This window comes from Pipistrellus hanaki, assembly GCF_964339955.1.
Source record: "Pipistrellus hanaki genome assembly, chromosome: 6".
NCBI classification, from domain to species: Eukaryota; Metazoa; Chordata; class Mammalia; order Chiroptera; family Vespertilionidae; genus Pipistrellus; species Pipistrellus hanaki.
Window position 1 is genome coordinate 62,679,461 of NC_140508.1, and position 18,638 is coordinate 62,698,098.

Genomic DNA, 18,638 nt, shown 5'->3' on the forward strand with positions numbered 1-18,638 from the left:
ACCCATGTGCTTGTCACACGGGTGTTTCTTTTCCTATGTATAAACCCACTGACCTTGGACCTTTCATACACACACATTTTAAAAACTGTCTGCCTATATTAGTCCTTGGGCTCCAAGTTATTCATTCATTGGCTTTAAACATAGTAAAGAAACAGTGCTCTTTTTCTAATTCAAGTCCGAAAGGACTTTACTGAATTTTAAAATGCCTAATGGTGTTTTGATGAAAGTTGGGTGGTTTTTAAAGCTGCCATAAAGGGCAGTTTTAGCACTTAAAGTCTAAAGTCTGAAAGTACCTTGGACTTTTTCACTTACGATTCTCAGAGAATTTCAGACATATTAAAATCTTTTCAGAACCCAAATCAGCACCACAATGGGAGCGATAAGCCATGTCATAAAATGGATTGAGTTTTTAAATTTTTTTTATTACTATCTTCAATGGGAGGCTCTTCTATGTTAATCTTATTAAATGGGAAAATATCCTTTTATCATGTCATATTCATCTTTCTGAAGGACAAGTATTTCATAGCACCACTTAAGATATGACTTTGATTAAATGCTCGTGGGGTAACTTAATTCATTATACAGAATATAAACCTTCAAATTAAATTCCCTTTTGCTCCAAATTTATGACCAGGAAAGTCAATCTCCTCTTTGAGTGATGGGAGAGCATCATTAGTGTTGCAGTGTCTTCAAGTGCGACTCCCAGCATGCCATGCAGCTCGCTGTGTGACGTGAGGTGGAGCCCACACAACTTCTGCAGATCTCTCCTCAGACTTCTAAGGAGATCGATGTTGATAATATGTGAGGTATTAAGTCTTTTACAGATTACTCAGAATGTATTTCTTACATTGAGAAATTCTGTAGGAGAATGTGCATATATCATCCTTATGCCATTCTTATGTTGTCAAAGCTGACATTTGAGAAGAATAGCTTTAAGGATTCATCTTCCATTTCTGAAGATTTTCAAAACATTATCTTCATATTTTGTTAAATCACTACATTCTGGATACTGTAATTCTGGCTCCTTTTATAGAAAAATGACTGCAGTATTCCAACCTCACTGAAGGCTGGAATGGAAGACAGCTGGGGAGCCCTTTTCCTTTTTGATCACATTGGTATCTAAGATAGCCTTCATGTTATTGTACTGTACCCTCTGATAAAAAGAGTGACAGATCCTTTAGTTCTGAGAATCAAGAGGAAAGGCTCTTTTTTATTTTATTTCCACAAACTTAAAAAAATTTATTAAGATGTTACATATGTGTCCTTATTCCTCCGCTACCCTCCCATTGCCCTCCCCACCCCCCATCATGCTCTCAACACCCACCCCCCACCACCGGTGTCTATGTCCACTGGTTAGGCTTATATGCATGCATACAAGTCCTTTGGTTGCTCTCTCCCTCTTCCCTTCCCTTTGAGGTTTGATGGTCTGATCGATGCTTCTCTGTCTCTGGATCTGTTTTTGTTCATCAGCTTATGTTGTTCATTATACTCCATAAATGAGTGAGATCATGTGATATCTATCTTTCTCTCTTTCTGATCCATTGGAATGCCTACTACTGTGGGCCAGTGAGGGCCCACCACCAAGCCTCTGGGTTCCTTGTCTCCCTGGCAGCTCATTTGCCTGGAGTTCCGTTTGGTGACCAGTTATTAAAACTCTCTTCAGTCACAAAGTCTTCTCCTTTCCCCTCCATTTCTTTCTTTATTTTTTAACCTATTCGTAATTACTTTATTATTTTATCTTCTCCATCACCCGCCCCACAATCCCCGCATTGTTGTCTGTGTCCATGAGTTCTTTCTTTTCTGCTCAGTCTCTCCATCCCATAACACTGCTTCTCCCCTGCATTTGTAGGCTCATGATTTTTATGTTCTAATCAACTTCTCATTTTTATTGAACTTTACTTTTATGATAGGTAATCTTGTATCTTGCAGGCGAGTAAGCAGTGTATATATAAATCAGTGAAAATATTATCTCTACACTAAGAAATGTAAACTTACCTTGGTTATAGTAAAGTTATTCATCTTAATTTTAGAAACCTATTAATTCTTTACTTGCAGGTTGTTAGTGGCTAAGTTTAATATCTTTGTTATTCACAATGTACCTACATTATTGAGAGTAGGTTTTAATGTTAGAAATGTTGGAGCCAAGATCTCAGTTTTGAGGTTGGTGAATGATAGAAGTGTGAACTGAATGAGTTGATGTTGCTGTATGAATTTTAACAAAAATAGCTGTGGTAGACTAGTCTGCCAATTCACAAAATGGCTGATTTTACAGTTGTGATGTGATATGCTATACAGGTCTTTATTTTGTGACTGAGATCATATCTGAGAACTAAAGCTTTAAAAAGAGTAGGAAAAATTGAGAACAACTATTTGTTGGTCCCCTCCCCGACCATACACTCTTTATTGTGATATCACTGAAGTTAAAGAAGACCCAAAATTTGGAGAAAATTCTTTATTACCAAGAGTAAATCTATTGTTGATTCTATTTTTTCATAGAATATCACATAGAGAATCATGGTAGAAATGCCATTTTCTTCATTTGGCAAGTCCTGACTTTAAAAATGTTATTTAAATATTACAATTTTAAAAATAAAATCTATAGCTCATGAAGGAAAAACCGGTTCCTGAGTTGTTCATTTTGTATTTCATTCCAATATTATACATCTGAAATCGCCACGAATTTACAGCCAAAATGTTTCTAGTATTTAACAACCTTTGATTTCCTTCATCTCCTGGCTTGGCAGAAATACTCAACAAGTTCCACAATAATGGACAAAATATAATAAGAAAACATTTTTTTTATTCTTCTATTTCCTTTCGCTGACTTGTGTTTTACTTCATTGAGGATGTTTCCTTCTCTGTCAAATGCAGTTTTGGGGTCCCAAAGTTTAAGAAAAAATCTATTTTATTGATTTGTTTACAGAGAGAGCTAGAAACATCAGTGAGAGAAACATCGATCAGCTGCCTCCTGCACACCCCCTACCGGGGATATGCCTATAACCAAGGTACATGCCCTTGACCAGAATCGAACCTGGGACCCTTCAGTTCACAGGCTGATGTTCTATCCACTGAGCCAAAGGGGGTAGGGCCCAAAGTTTTTGAAGTATCTCGTTGACAGTACAGAGCTGTAGCAACCAGGTTTTACATCCAGGGATCATCAAAATACCACTCATTTTAAGAGATTATACTTTAGCCTAGCTGTCATGGCTCAGTGGTTGAGTGACAACCTATGAACCAGGAGGTCACGGTTCATTCAATTCCCTGTCAGGGCACATGCCCGGGTTGTGGGCTCGATCTCAAGTGTGGGGTGTGCAGGGGCAGCTGATAAATGATTCTCTCTCATTGTTGATGTTTCTGCCTCTCCCTCTCCCTTACTCTCTGAAATAAATAAATAAATAAATAAATAAATAAATAAATAAATATTTTTTAAAGAGATTGTACCTTAGTTTCTATTTTGTCTTGGTTTTTCTTTTTTAGTAAATTAGCAAATACCAACTAAGCATTCCAATAAAATACTATCAGCTATAGTGAGGGCTTCCTATAAGTGAGTTATGTACTTCTCTCTAGGCAGTTGTTCTCCATCTTGGCTGCCCATCAGAAGCATTCTAAGGATCTCTAGAAATCCCCATTGCCCACGCTGTACCTCAGCTTAGGGAGAGCCAGTGGCCTGGGCTGCAGCTTAGGTACCCGAAGTGTTGAAAGATGCCCAGGTGGTTCCAATATGCAGACCCAGTTAGATCCTCTCATCTAGGGTTCTCAGTTTGTTTGAAATACCACAATAATTTAGTATTTGAGGACCATCCCCGCATGTCTGAATGCATTGGCTGAATGTCCTGGGCCTTTCGATAGCAACCTGTGGTAGAGATGGCCTTGCAGGGTGAGACAGGTCAAGTTGGAAGCCTGCCTCTATCGACACCACTCATGTTAACTTGGACAGACACTTCACTCTGGTCTGAAATCTTATACTAGCTTTAGTATTAATCTTCAATGCTTAATTTATAGCAATTTTCCAGTATTTTCTATATCACATCAAGAAGGTGTTAGATTCAAAATTTCAATCTAGTAGTTTTGATTCAAGAGGCAATGTGACAGATACTCAGCTAATGATCATGGTTGAGAAGAGTTAGATTTTAGAAATTTGAAATTCAATGGGTTGATGTTGATATTTCCATTGTCTACTCTAAGGAGTAAGAGCTTTCTGAGCAAATCAGTAGCATATGCCTTGTGAATGAGTCCTGACTAATAGTATGCCTGCTTACGATAACTAATTCTTTTGAGAACTTTGTTGCCTTAATGGGCATCCTAATTACAAATGAATCTTAGACATTTATGAAAGTAGGTTTGGACAGTGAGAGGCAACTATGGGCAGAACTTGAGAAAAGAGGCAGAGAATTTGGACACTTATCTGGATTTTGTCTTTTATTAGCAGTTTAGTTATAGGTGGATACTTAATCTCTGCATCTTTTAAAAAATGTATATTTTTATTGATTTCAGAAAGGAAGGGAAAAGGATATATAGAAACATCAATGATGAGAGAGAATCATTGATCGGCTGCCTCCTGCACCCACCCTACTGGAGATCGAGCCCGAAACCTGGGCATGTGTCCTGAACGGGAATCAGACCCTGACCTTCCTGGTTCATAGGTAGATGCTCAACCACTGAGCCACACTGGCTGGCTTAATCTCTGCATCTTAATATTCTCATCTATAAAATGAGAATAAGAATATCTACCCTAATTATTTCACAGGGTTCTTATGAGGCTCGGATTAGATAATTCATTTATTCAATAGATATGTGAGTCACCATGTGCCTGTTCCTTGCTGGGCAGCACTCTAGATGTGAAGGATACATAGAAGGGAAATTAGACCTTGGAAGGAGTTAGCAAATATATTAGTCACTGCTCACACTTTTAAAAAAAATATATATTTTATTGATTTTTTACAGATAGGAAGGGAGAGAGATAGAGAGCTAGAAACGTCGATGAGAGAGAAACATCGACCAGCTGCCTCCTGCACACCCCCTACCGGGGATGGGGATGTGCCCGCAACCAAGGTACATGCCCTTTACCGGAATCGAACCCGGGACCTTTCAGTCCGCAGACCGACGCTCTACCACTGAGCCAAACCGGTTTCGGTACTGCTCACACTTTTAAAAAATTCATATTGTAAGGCCTTTGAAGAGGACTTGCTCTTTCATCTTTCTGTTTTCATGTCTTACTACCTGGTACATAATGTAGAAGGGGCTAAAACACCGATTATGTGAATTAATGAATCTCGTAATTCATTTCCTTAAAAATATTTTGTGACTCTAGACGGGATCTCTCTTTTGAACAAGTTGAAATGAGTCCAGTGTGGAAATGTCATTACATTTCCCTGCTGGTTTAAAAAGTACCAAGTGAACTTGAGTGTGGTAATGTAACCTGAGATCCTTTCAAACCACAGCAATGGTTAATTTTTCTAGTTGGAGTTTGATTCAGTTTAGGTTAATATTCCCTTTTTTCCAATCAACATTTCAGATTCAGGAATACCTGTGTTTTTTTTGTCTTGGTGTCCTTTTTATATTTGGTATTAATTGGAACTCTAACCTTTCTTTTTGAAAGGAAGACACATTCTTTTCTTGACATCCTTTTTTCCCATTAAGTTAAAAAAAAAAGTCACTTCATAAGTGTGATTTCAAACAGCTGGATTTTAATCTTTTCACTTTATGAGAAGAGAGAGTTTGGTTTCAGCAGCACTCCTACCACATGGCCCGGACCGCACTCAGCACACTGTACGGTGCAGCTATTTTCCAGTATTTTCTATATCACATTGTGGCTGGGCATTTAGGCTGTGCTCACATGTTATTCTAAGCTAGGTCAGGGACTCTGGTTGGTGTCTTTTTTTATACTGTTTTAAGAGAATGTGAACAAATGGAGAATTGTAATGTTTCATAGTGGGTCACAGAAATACATGCTTTTGAGGATTTAAGTTCTGTCTCTTTACAATGGGTGAAGGTTATTCTCTTTGCAGCCCTAGGTGTCCTTAGTATAGTTGGAGAAGGCCTTGGAGGGTTGATGCCCAGCCTTTTATTTTAATAACAGAATTTTAAAGTCAAAAGGACTTTGGACTTGATCCAGGCCTGCCACCCACATTCTAAGACAGATAAAATCAAAGAGAAATTAAGAGGCTGTGATAGTCAGCCTCAGGGGATGGGGGGCTGGGTCTTGGGATATTTTTCCTGAGTTTTTTCCTCTGGCTGTCCACCGCGCTGGGACTATGCAAGTCCTGCCAGCTTCTGTGGGTGCTCCTGAGAAAAGCTCACAGACATTCATTGTAAGACATACACAGACATTTATGTGCCCACATGTGTGTAATTGTGTAATCTTCTTTACCCTTAATTGCTTAAACTGACAATGTGTTAAATTGAAATGTGTTAAGTTTACAAATTTATTTTAAAGTTTATAACGGTAAATTCCACTTTCAAATATTGATTTGTACAGAGTTCAGGGAGCCCATGTTCAATGTGGCCTGCAGGGGTTTGGGTTGGCTTCCATCCTATAACTTGTCCCTTGGCATCCGTGCTTCTCAGGAAGCAGAGAGCACATATTGTTTCCCATGTTTTATACTATACAACCTGGTATCAAACCTGGTTTTTCTTAGACAAGAGATAAATGAACACCAGGGAAGTTAAAAAAAAAAAAAAAAAAAATATATATATATATATATATATATATATATATATATATATATATATATATTTCTTTCTTTCTTTCTTTCTTTCTTTCTTTCTTTCTTTCTTTCTTTCTTTCTTTCTTTCTTTCTTTCTTTCTTTTTTTTTTCAATACACTTCTATTGGTTTCAGAAAGGAAGGGAAGAGGGAGAGAGAGACAGATACATCAATGACCACAGAGAATCATTGATCGGCTGCCTCCTGCATACTCCACACTGGGGATTGAGCCCACAACCCGAGCATGTGCCCTTGACCAAAATTAAACCCGGGACCTTTCAGTCCACAAGCCAAGGCTCTATCCACTGAGCCAAACCAGCTAGGGCAAGAGGTTAAATATTTTGCTCAGAGCTTCACATCATCTAGTGACAAAGTTGAAAATAAAATGTATGTGCCCTCTCTTACCAAGCCTGAGCGCCCAAGTTCTGCTGTAGCCTCAGCGCTGTAGGCATGGAAAAACGCCACGGACTTTTTCAAAGAAAATAGGAGCCTCATAACTGTGACATTTGCTGGCAGGTCCTGGGAAGAAGGCACCTGTGCTACTCATTTTGTGGGAGAGAGATGTGCAGGGAGTAACGTACGGCAGGCCCTCGACTGCCTCTGGGGCACTATCCTGAGCGTTTCATACAAGGAAGGTCCTTACTAGGAGCTCCCTTCTCTGAGTTCTGTTTCCTGGGATCCCCAGGGAGACTGAGTTCCCAAACGCTCATGGAATGCAAATGGGGAAGAAAGAAATAACTCCAGAGTATCACCCTGGCATTGATTACTGCATGCTCTCACTGTACTTTTTCAGAGTGCAAATTCACCTGCACCAGCGGTAAATGCTTGTATCTTGGCTCACTGGTCTGTAACCAACAGAACGACTGTGGGGATAACAGCGATGAAGAAAACTGTCTCCTGGTGACAGAGCATCCACCTCCGGGCATCTTCAACTGTAAGTCCCTCCCATTCACCTTGACATCATTAAGTTTGATGGTGTTTTTGAAATGGCGACGACAGTGGTCGGCAAACTCATTGGTCCACAGAGCCAAATATCAACAGTTACAACAATTGAAATTTCTTTTGAGAGCCAATTTTTTTAAACTTAAACTTCTTCTGACGCCACTTCTTCAAAATAGACTCGCTCAGGCCATGGTATTATATTTTGTGGAAGAGCCATACTCAAGGGGCCAAAGAGCTGCATGTGGCTCACAATCCTCAGTTTGCCGACCACTGGGCTAGGAGATAGGGTAATGTGGAAGTGGGAAGGCTGTTGTTTTTTTGTGGAGATAAGAAAAGAGAAGAGCATTTTCACAAACAGAGTGCTTTTTCTCTTAGGTTACGAAGATGGTGTGCTTAAAAGTGGGAAATGTGTTCTATTTTGCCAGGGGCACTATATGATGAAAGACACTTTTGCTACTTAAAAGCACTGACTGGATTCCATGAAATAAAATATTGATTTAGAATTCTTCCCATCTGTTTTGTTGAATTTTTTAAAGGAGTAATTTTAAACAATTTAAAAAGAATTTTCAATAAATACTTTTAAATAAGCACAGGAAGATAATGTGGAGAGTTCGTAATGAATCATGTGTTAAAATAATAAAAAAGAAAAAATTATATTGGACTTTCCAGAAAGTTCTCACCGTGTGTTTTTCTATTCAAAACTGGATAGAAAACAACTTAAATGAGGTGATTGCATGTCTGAACCCCAAGGCTAAGGCTGAGCATTTCTTGAACTTGAAAAGGTGAAATTATAGTTTGTGGCTTATGGTGCTTCTTTATCTCAGGGTTTTTATGAGGAGGAAAATGAGAGAAGGAGGCCTCCTCTGAGGGAACGGGGCTTGTTGCTCCCTTGGGCTCTGTGGAGTGGGCTGAGGGTGAGAGAATGTTTTGCGTAGAATGCCCCGCAGGAATGTTCACAGCACTGATGCTCTTCGTGGGGTTTTCTGATACTTGTTTTCATTTACAGCTTTATCATTTTTGTTATGAGAAGTGGCCTGCATAAATATTGATACTGTGATGTGAAATGGGAAGAGGTTTTTAAAAAGATGCACTTTTTTTGCCAAAACCGGTTTGGCTCAGTGGATAGATGAGTGTCGGCCTGCAGACTGAAAGGTCCTGGGTTCGATTTCGGTCAAGGAATGGTTGTGGGCACATCCCCAGTAGGGGGTGTGCAGGAGGCAGCTGGTCGATGGTTCTCTCTCATCGATGTTTCTAACTCTCTATCCCTCTCTCTTCCTCTCTGTAAAAAAATCAATAAAATATTAAAAAAAAAAACAAAAACAAAAAGACACACTTTTCTCTAGTCCTCCTATATTGTTACATTGGGGGAAAGCTCAATAAAACGACTGTGCCAGGTGAATTTTGGGCCTGCTTACTTGTCATGCTTGTTGAATCCAAGAGTCTAATGGTGCAGTAGTTTTCCTCAAGTGTTTCTGTTGCACCGGTGTGCCTTTTCTTAGAGTGTTCTTGGAGTCCCATCTCTGTACCTTCAGAAGACAATTTAAACTCAGGCGTGCGCTTTCTTGGTATCTGGTCCGCGTTTCCTCTGGGGATGCTTTGTGCCATAGTCTTTGCAGTCGTCAATGCTGTCGTTGACGTCATGCAGCTTGCCTGGTTGCAGAGAAGGGGGTCCCAAGGTGACTGTCCTGCCTGCTCTGAGTCAGGCTGCTGGATCGGGATCCTGGCCCTACCCAACTGTCGGGTGCCTCTGTGGCCTTATGCATAATGGGTCATAAAGATGGGCATTGTGGGGATTAGGCGGGATGGTCCACGTGAAACAATTAGAACAGAATAGTTACTAGCAGTAAGCTCTTGATGTAGGTCAGCGAGTCTTCAGGGGGAGGAAGGGTCAGGGGAGAGGAGGTGTCTTAGAAGGAGAAGAGCAATGTAAAGGCATTTTCTTGTTTTGTTTTCTCTAGACTTGAGTAACAGCAAACACATGTATGATAAGCTATCGAGAGACTCTTCGGACTGTGTGTGGTACCCTGACTGGATCCAAGAGTTCTGTGTGAAAAGCCATCAGGCACAGCCTTTGGCCCTCTGCCCTACGGCACCTCACAGGCCGTTTCTCTGAATCTCACAGGGGCTTCTCCTTCATTTCAGGGTCCTTCCACTGTGGTCCTCCTATTGTATTGAACCCCTTCCTTTTCCTTCCCTTCCTCCTTTCTCATCAGTAATCTTTGCTAGTTTTAAAAACCTACTTCGAGATATTTATAACATTAAAAAATAAATGTGAATATTTAATTTTGCTTAGGAGCCAGGTGAGGCAGTTATATCTATAAATGGTTCAGTGTTGCCCATGCAGCTACAGGAGTGCCTCAACAGAGGGATCTAAAGATCCTCTTGGCAAATTATTAGTTCCTTTGTTGAGCTATAAATAGAACTTGTGTCCTTAAAGCTAAAATGGGAGACTATTTACAACGTGCTCTTTTTTTTAAAGAAGACTGGAGAGCTAGGAGATAGGATGACAAAAGGCAAGACCATGGCTGTGGCTTCAGGTTGACTTGGATTCAAGTTTCAGCTTACAGAAGTGATTGGACCCCTTGAAGGCTTAGTTTCTCTGTCTGTGAAATGGGGATAATCTCTGCCATATGAGGATTCTCTGAGTATTTAAGTGAAATAATATACATGAAGAGAGTAGTCTATGCCAGCGGTCGCCAGCTGGTGGTCCGTGAGGTCCGAAAGGTTGGCGACCGCTGGTCTATACAATCACATTATCTCCACTCATTGTGTGGCCATTTCTTGGGGAGGTAGGCCACGAGAGCTGTATCATCTCTCTGAATGCCAGAGCCATTTTCTTACGTAACAGGAGCTTCCATGTGTCCAAAGGCGAGGTCCTCCTCAGAGGGTCTGGATGTTTCCCACTTACTCTGTCCCCTGGGGAAGGCCTCTGAGCTGAAGGTGGCTGCTCTGATCTAGCCAGCAGCCCCCTTTACACTGCTTTCCTCCCATCCTCTCAAGCACCAGAGGGACATTGAGACACTCATCCTGAGTTTGTTGTAGCTGGTCTATTCTTTATGGTCAGGCACCATTGGGGAGGGGCATAGCTTCTCTGCTCTTTGATGGTGCTGGAGGGTGATCTAATATTGAATGAGCATAGTCCCTTCCCCATACCTTGTTGTGCCAGAGTACCGAGTAAATAAAGGCTATTTTACTTCCTATTAATAGCTGTGTAATGAGGCTCAGAGGCTCTCCATTTATAAGTGGGTTTTAATGTACCCACCAATGTGTTTCCTACAGCAGATGGTCACTATGCCCTTCATGGAATGCCAACTCTGATGAGAAAGCTCACCTTTCTTTCCACCTTGAGAACTTGAAGTATAGATTTCTTGTCTATAAAATGTTGCATTCCGGAAAAACAAATAGTGCTTCTTCCCTGCTTCTCTAGATGAACAAGATTTGTTTGCTGGGTAAGCGTTGTTTCCACCTGGAGGAAACACTGTGTTCTGCTATCGGATTGCACATAGGATAAAGCACGGCGGACTCTTCTGGGCTTCCAGAAGAGCTAGAACCAGTTTTCTGCCCGTGCTGTTGGTCTTCTCTGCCTCTCATTTGATATTTTCTGAAATTTAGCATGAATTAAGGCTAGAGAGAAAATGTTACTGCCATTTGTGAAGTCAGCAATGCTAATGCTAATGGAAGCCCTACATGAAATGGTTTTATAACCCAACCAAAAAACCTTAGGTGTGGTTACTGGCGGCGGTGAAAGCCAGACTCATGAGGCAGGTGCTGGCGCTGAAGGAAAGATTGTAGTCAGGAAACACATCACCTGGGAGCATGGCGGACTCTCTTCTCAAAGATAATCCCATCGTTCTCTGTCTCTAAGATCCTTGCTTTTCCTGCTCAAGCCTGCTGTTCTTATAGGCATATGGAGGGGAGGGCTTTTTCCTGTCTAATTATCTTGCTAGCTTTTGGCATGCTCCGTGTAAGAACCACACCCAGGCCGAAACCGGTTTAGCTCAGTGGATAGAGCGTCGGCTTGGGAACTGAAGGGTCCCGGGTTCGATTCTGGTCAGGGGCATGTACCTTGGTTGCAGGCACTTCCCCAGTAGGGCGTGTGCAGGAGGCAGCTGATCGATGACTCTCTCTCATCGATGTTTCTAACTCTCTATCTCTCTCCCTTCTTCTCTGTACAAAATCAATAAAATATATTAAAAAAAAAAAAAAAACCATCCCCAGTGTCATCGTGGCCAATGGGAGAGACTCCCCCGCACGCCCTGAGTGTCTAGATTCTAAAGTCACAGTTTCACTTGCTTCTCTACTGTGATCAGGCTGTCTATTGACTGAGACTAGTTTATTGTTTTGTGAGCCTCCAAGGGTTTTGCACAGACCTGGACGTCTGGGCTGGCATTGATGATCTCACAAAGAAAGAGTTTTGCCAGCTTCTTTTTGCAGAAGAGGGAACTGTCAGCCTAAATTGTTAGCTTTTCTCATGACTGCTGCATCAAAATATGGTACTTTTGAGCACTAAAAATATGCAAACCATACAAATAAAATTATTTATTTCCATGGCTTATTACAAAAATAAAATGAAATGCCTTCTTTAGTGATTGTGCCAGGCCTTGTGGGAGATGAAGGAAAACATAAAGTCTCTTATCCAAGTGATGATACTCAAATCAGGGAACGGAAAGACCCAGGTATAAAGGTACCTGAAAATGAACACGGAATAATTAGAACGAAGCAGTCCTGGCAATTCTTGGTTCAGGGATTTAGAGAGGATCGTTCTGATTGGACTTGGTCGTCATGGTGGCTTTTTGCAGGAGGCATCCTGGGTGTCGGAGAGGACAGTGCCAGGATGGAGAATACCCAGTTGGGAGAAAGAGGGCGGAAGCCTAGATTCTGAAGGCCTGGGTTGGAGGCAGCCTGAGATAAAGATGGGAAGGTGGGTTGGGCCCATAGAGAAAAGCCAATAGGTCATGCTACATCTTCTTCCCTCGTCTCTCAAAAGAGACAGACTTCCTGGGGGCCGATGTCATGCTTAGAGGAGAGCTACAGAGCCTGCCTGCTGGCCTGGGTGATGCTCATATTGCTGCTACCAGCCTTTTCTGCCTCACTATTCCTGTCAAGCAGAGTGTTTCCTGTTACCACACTCTCAAAGACCCTTTACCATGTCTTGGTGGGGGAGAGCAGAGATCCCCTGGCTTGCTAGAAGCAATTATGGAGGATCCAAAGTACACAAAGAGCTGTGTACTCTGAAAGTGTTGGCACAAACAGACTTTCCTTTAGCAATCACTGCTGTGAAACTCATGCTACTAGACCATAAGAGTAAACCCAAAGTTGACATGAAACCACCAGTCAATTGGCCAACTTTTACTTTCAGCTTCAGTGGGACTTCTGACTCAGGGAAAATTGGGAGTCCTCATTCCTACTGAAAGGGGGAATTGCTTCTTTCTCTCTTTTAAAAATATATTCTGTTACAGTTGACACAGTATTATTAGTTTCAGGTACACAACATAGTGGTTAGACATTTATGTAATTTATAAAGTGATCCCCCAGATGATTGTAGTACTTACCTAGCAGCATACATAGCTTATTACAGTATTAGTGACTATATTCCCTATCCTGCACTTCACCGCCCCAGCGTTATTTTGAAACCTCCAATTTGTACTTTTTAATCCCTTTTCTCTTTTCACCCAGTCCTTCAGACCCCCTTATCTGGAAATCATCAGTTTTTTCCTCTGTATTATGAGACCAGTCTCTGTTTTGTTGGTTTATTATGTGGTTTTTTTTTTTTTTTTCAGATTACACATATAAGTGAAATTAGATGGTATTTATCTTTCTCTGTCTGACTTACTTAATTTGGCATAATAACCTCGAGGTCCATCCATGTTGACACAAATAAGATTTTATTCTTTTTTATGGCTGAGTAATATTCTAGTGTATATATTTACCAGCTCTTCTTTATCTTGCCGTCTATTGATGGACACTTGGGTGGCTTTCACATCTTGGCTATATTAAATAACTCTGCAATGAACATAAGGGGCATATATATTTTAAAATTAGCGTTTTGGATTGCTTCAGATATATATCCAGAAGTAGAATTACTGGAACATATGATAGTTCTATTTTCAATTCTTTGAGAAAGCTCCATACTGTTTTCCACAATGGCTGCACCAATTTGCAATCCCACCAGGTATGAGGATTCACTTTTCTCCACATCCTCTCCAACACTTAATGTTTGTTGATTTATAGATAATAGCCATTCTGATGGTTTGCTGTGGTTTTAATTTGCATTTCCATGATGATTACTGACATTGAGCATCTTTTCATATGGCTGTTGGCCATCTGTATGTCCTCTTAGGAAAGATGACTATTCATGTCCTCCCAATTTTAAATTTGGATTATTTGATTTTTCAGTGTTAGGTTGTAAGAGTTCTTTATAAATTTTGGATATTAACCTCTACCAGATATATCAAGAATATTTTTTTCCCATTCAGTAGGTTGAGTTTTGTTTTGTTGATGGTTTTCTTTGGTGGACAAAAACTTTTTAATTTGATGTAGTCCCAGTTGTTTATTTTTTCTTTGGTTTTTCTTTCCTAAGGAGATAATCAGAAAAAACATATTGCTAAGAGAAATGCCAGAGAGTTTACTGCCTATTAAAGACTTCCTTCAATGTAAGTCTTTAATCCATTTTGAGTTTATTCTCATATATGGTGAGAGAGGTAGTCCAGTTTCATTTTTTTGTATGTATATTTCCAATTTCCCCAACACCATTTATTGAATATACTGTCTTTACCCGATTGTATGCTCTTGCCTCCTTTGTCATATTGAACTTTTTAATTGAACTTTTTTCTCCATTCATTAGGGGGGATACTTGTATAAATAGAAATTCCCCATCAACTATGTGATTATCATAAAAGTAGATATCATATAGGATCAGTCTTATTAATAACGAGAAAATCCCCTATTAGCATTCAGTGATATTTTCTTATGTGTCATTATGAACTGATGAATTAATATACATGGAACCTTTTTAGAAATCCCCTCAAGCATCTCTTACTTAGACTGAGCCTGATCAGACTGCAGGTGGTCACTGGCAACCTAGGTATATTTTGGGGGTGTGTGCCCCAGAAGAGGCACTGGCAGGGCTCACACCCCCTCATTCACTGTCAAAGAGGAGTCCCATCTCCCCCCCCCCCCCCCCCCCCCCCTCTAGGGTTTGCTGCCTTTGTTTCACCAAACCGGTTTTCTGACCAATTAAAATCGTATAGGGTCTTGAAAGGCAATTCTGCCTTTTCAAATAAACAAAGGCAGAGAACAAATGGGAGGGAAAGTTTCAATACATTCTTAGGCATCATTTCCTCTTGCTGTGACACTAAATTTACGTGGATAAAAACAACCTCTTAGATTTACATTTTGATTCTGTTACTGCTTTCATGTGTGTGTGGGGCTGTCCCACTTCAGATGAAATGTATCCACTTCTTTAAATATTTAGTAGTCTAGCGTGGATGTTAATGAAAGTCTGGCGGTGCTATTTTGAGAATTGCAACAATGATAGTAATTTTCAGTGTCAGATTCCTGCCTTGCAAAGGGAGGGAGAGGAGGGAGGAGGAGGAGGTAAAAATGTTTCAGTCCTAATAGAGTTTGCCATCCGCTGGGCTGTGCCAGACAGATGGGTCATGAATACTGTCTAGACGCTCTGCCTGAGCGAAGCCGCGGTCTCTAAGGACGCGAAACGAGACGCTGGCTTAAGTAACTGGGGAAAGTCAGGGCAGGCTCTCCTGTAATCAGATAGAAATCAATGCTGATCCGCTTCCTGGGGGAGGCCGCGGCCGGAGGGAGGGGCGTCTGGGTTCCTAGGGGGTGTTGGGAGGAAAACGTCCTCTGATCCTGATCAATTTGAGTGAAAACTCGACCAGGATTAGGCATGGGGAGAACGGGAACGCAGAGGTGTTGCATGGGAACGCTATTGATTTAAACTGCACGCAGCCACACGATGCGGAATGATTTCATTCAGACGTGGTCCTTGAAAGGCCAGGGAGCCAAAACCGGTTTGGCTCAGTGGATAGAGCGTCGGCCTGCGGACTGAAGGGTCCCGGGTTCGATTCCGATCAAGGGCATGTACCTTGGTTGCGGGCACATCCCCAGTGGGGGGTGTGCAGGAGACAGCTGACCGATGTTTCCAGCTTTCTATCCCTCTCCTTTCCTCCCTGTAAAAAAAAAAAAAAATCAATTAAATATATATTTAGGAAAAAAAAAAAGGCAAGGGAAGAGCAGAAACAGAGGACGTCTTCTTGTGTCCGGACTGTCGGGCGGCCTGCATTCATGGTGTGGACTGGTGAGCCTGCTGCTGCTCCAGTCGAGACGGCGTGTCCTGGCTGTTCATTTTCTTGGGTTTAGCCTCTTAATTAGGAAGGGTTTCAGAGACGCAGAATCTGCGTTGCTTTCCTTTCGAATGGGTCTCTGAGAGCTTCCCAAAGCCGGTTCTCATCATCGCAGGCAGCTCTGCCGATGGTGCCCGGGAAATGAGGTACAAGCCTCACAAGCACCCTGCGTGGTTGCGCAGGGCACCTGGACATGTCTGATGGGTGTCGTGCTCAGTGTTTTCCTTGGTGCCAGGAATGGAGTTTACGTGACATACGTAGTGAGTTTCTACGTATCAAAACTCACAAAATGCGGTGGTGGGAGGAGAAGGAGATGCTGGCATCGAGGTGAAATGATGGGGGAAGGTAAGAGGAGGGTGCCAGCTCAGGGGGGTGGGCTTCGTTGTCAGTAGCCATATATTTGCCGCAGAAAAACTACCCAAAGGGTTTACCGTGAAGCTTGGAAGGGACCGTCTTTGAGAAATCACAAAAATAAAGCTGGAATTCAGCTGTCACAGGATGAGACCTCTCCTGCAGAGTGGGGTGAATGAACCAGGCCTGTGAATGAACCATCTGGGCTCACAGCTCTGTTAGTCATGTCTCAATGGAGATGCCAGGGTAGGCTTTTAATTTGGGGGAATCTCCAGCCATCTAAACTTAGCAATAGTCTAAACTTCTTCATTCCTTCCTTCCTTCCTTCTCATTATGTCCCAAGAGCTCACAGCAGAGGGAAAAGTAGAAGGTGGCTTGCTTCCTCCTTCCCAGAAAGAAGAGGGAAACCAGAGAGGAGACGTAGTCCTAAAGTACACGTTTCCTGGGGAGGAGAGGAAGAGAACCGTGTTCAAGAGCTGCAATCACAAGCAGGGGGCAAGTCCGCCTTGTTCCACAGGCTTCTCCGAAACATCGCCAAGGCCGTCCGTCCAGAAGGTACAGCGGTGGTCCAGAAAGAGGCCTTCTTTCCCTAAAACACCTGTCTGCTGCCCTCCCACTCTCACCCCCCGCCACACACACACACACACACACACACTCACACACACACACACACACACACACACTCAGGGCGTAAACTCTCCCGCCCTTGGGATAACCCGGAAAGACCATCCATTGTGGCAATAGTGCGTCAGGTGGGAAGGTGATGCCGGCCTCCACGGACAGCCTCTGGGGCTGGAAGGCGAGCCCAGCACCTGGCAGAGCCCCTACAGCACCTTTGGGTCCTGCTCACGTATAATCAGAGGAACAAGACACGCATCCTCTCACTTCACAGACTCCGAAGATCTCCTGGGGTGATCGGCGCCTTGGCTAGGAGAAGACACCACTGTTCCTCGGCCTTGAGAAAAGGCCCCTGCCCTCACACTGGCCCACCCCTGCTCTGGAAGGGGTGGCTGGGCATTTTGACTTTTTATTTTTACCTCTTTATCTTTAGTGGGGGTTCTTGGCTTCCTTTATTAATTTGATTCTAAAGAAGAAGAGGAGGAGGAGGAGGAGAAGGAGGAGGAGGAGGAGGAGGAGGAGGAGGAGGAAGAAGAAGAAGAAGAAAAGAAGAAGAAGGAGGAGGAGGAGGAGGAGGAGGAGGAGGAGGAGGAGAAGGAGAAGGAGGAGAAGAAGAAGGAGAAGAAGGAGAAGAAGGAGAAGAAGGAGGAAGAGGCGGTGGCGGCATTGAGTTAAACTTCTGACCCATTTCTCCTTCGCTCTTAGGGGGAAAGGCCACGTTTTGTTCCTGGCGAGGGGCAGCGGTGGGCATGTGCTGGCAGCCTCTGCAGTCAGTCTGGGCTTGAAGCTGGCAGCGGGCTGGAGCACAGTGGTGGCTCTCCCTGCCATGGGGGCGGGGTGGGGGTGGGGTGGGGTGAGTGGCTGAGCCAGGCAGACAATGATTTGTCTTCTAGGACTTGATTTAGATCTATGTCTATGACATGGCATGATTTCCGCAGAAGGGTAACCAAGAAAAATGCACCCCTCAGGGAGACCCCCCCTTCTGTTAAATGTGCTCAGAAGACAGAAATGTCAAGTGTGTCTTTTCCATGGGGAGGTGGGTTGGCATGAAATCAAGTCTTAAATGCTAATCTGACCTTAAAAAACGGAAAGTGTTCACTATCTCCGAGCCACCAGGGCGTCCTGCAGGGCGGCCAAGGGCCAGGGCACTGCCACCTCATGATCTTATAGTCCCGTGTCCGTGTTTGTTCTCATGTAGCGGCATTTAAATCTGAAAATTACAGGAACCGATGGCCATGCAGTTAGCTTTCCCCCCAAAAATAGATACCAGGACTGATCAGTTTTCAGAAGTTGTTGAAAGAGAATGAGTGATTGGAAGATAATGTCTGGACAGGAGGCTGGAAAATGCTCTGGAGAAAACATGTTTGGGGTTGTTCCTGGCAGAAAATGGTGTCTTAAATAGTAGCAACAAGTCTCTATATTTCACGGAGAATATTTTTATGAGTGTTGAACATGTGAAAGACATGGGGCTGGGTGATGGGTGGAGTGCACAGGGATGATGGGAGTGGTGCTGAGGAAAGCGTGGATGGAGGTAGGGCGGAGTGTTCATTAGGAATGGGGTAGCATTTGCAGGCAGGTTGGGATGGTGCAGAGTGTGCAGGGGAGTAGTAGGGGCAGAGTGTACAGGGGGAACAGCAGTGTTTGTAGGATGTGGTCTCT

General features: G+C 42.6%; 1 protein-coding gene across 6 annotated transcripts in view; it reads left to right on the top strand.

Moving 5' to 3' along the window:
- Positions 1-18,638, top strand: part of LDLRAD4 (low density lipoprotein receptor class A domain containing 4) — a 305,793-nt gene that overhangs the window by 146,727 nt on the left and 140,428 nt on the right. For 5 of the 6 annotated variants that reach the window (XM_084887339.1, XM_084887340.1, XM_084887338.1 and 2 more), the window contains one exon: positions 7,499-7,639. The exons of the other annotated variant lie outside the window; for it this stretch is intronic. In XM_084887339.1, coding sequence (XP_084743465.1) covers positions 7,499-7,639 — 141 coding nt within the window. The remainder of the gene's footprint in view (positions 1-7,498; positions 7,640-18,638) is intronic. 6 annotated transcript variants of the gene reach the window in all.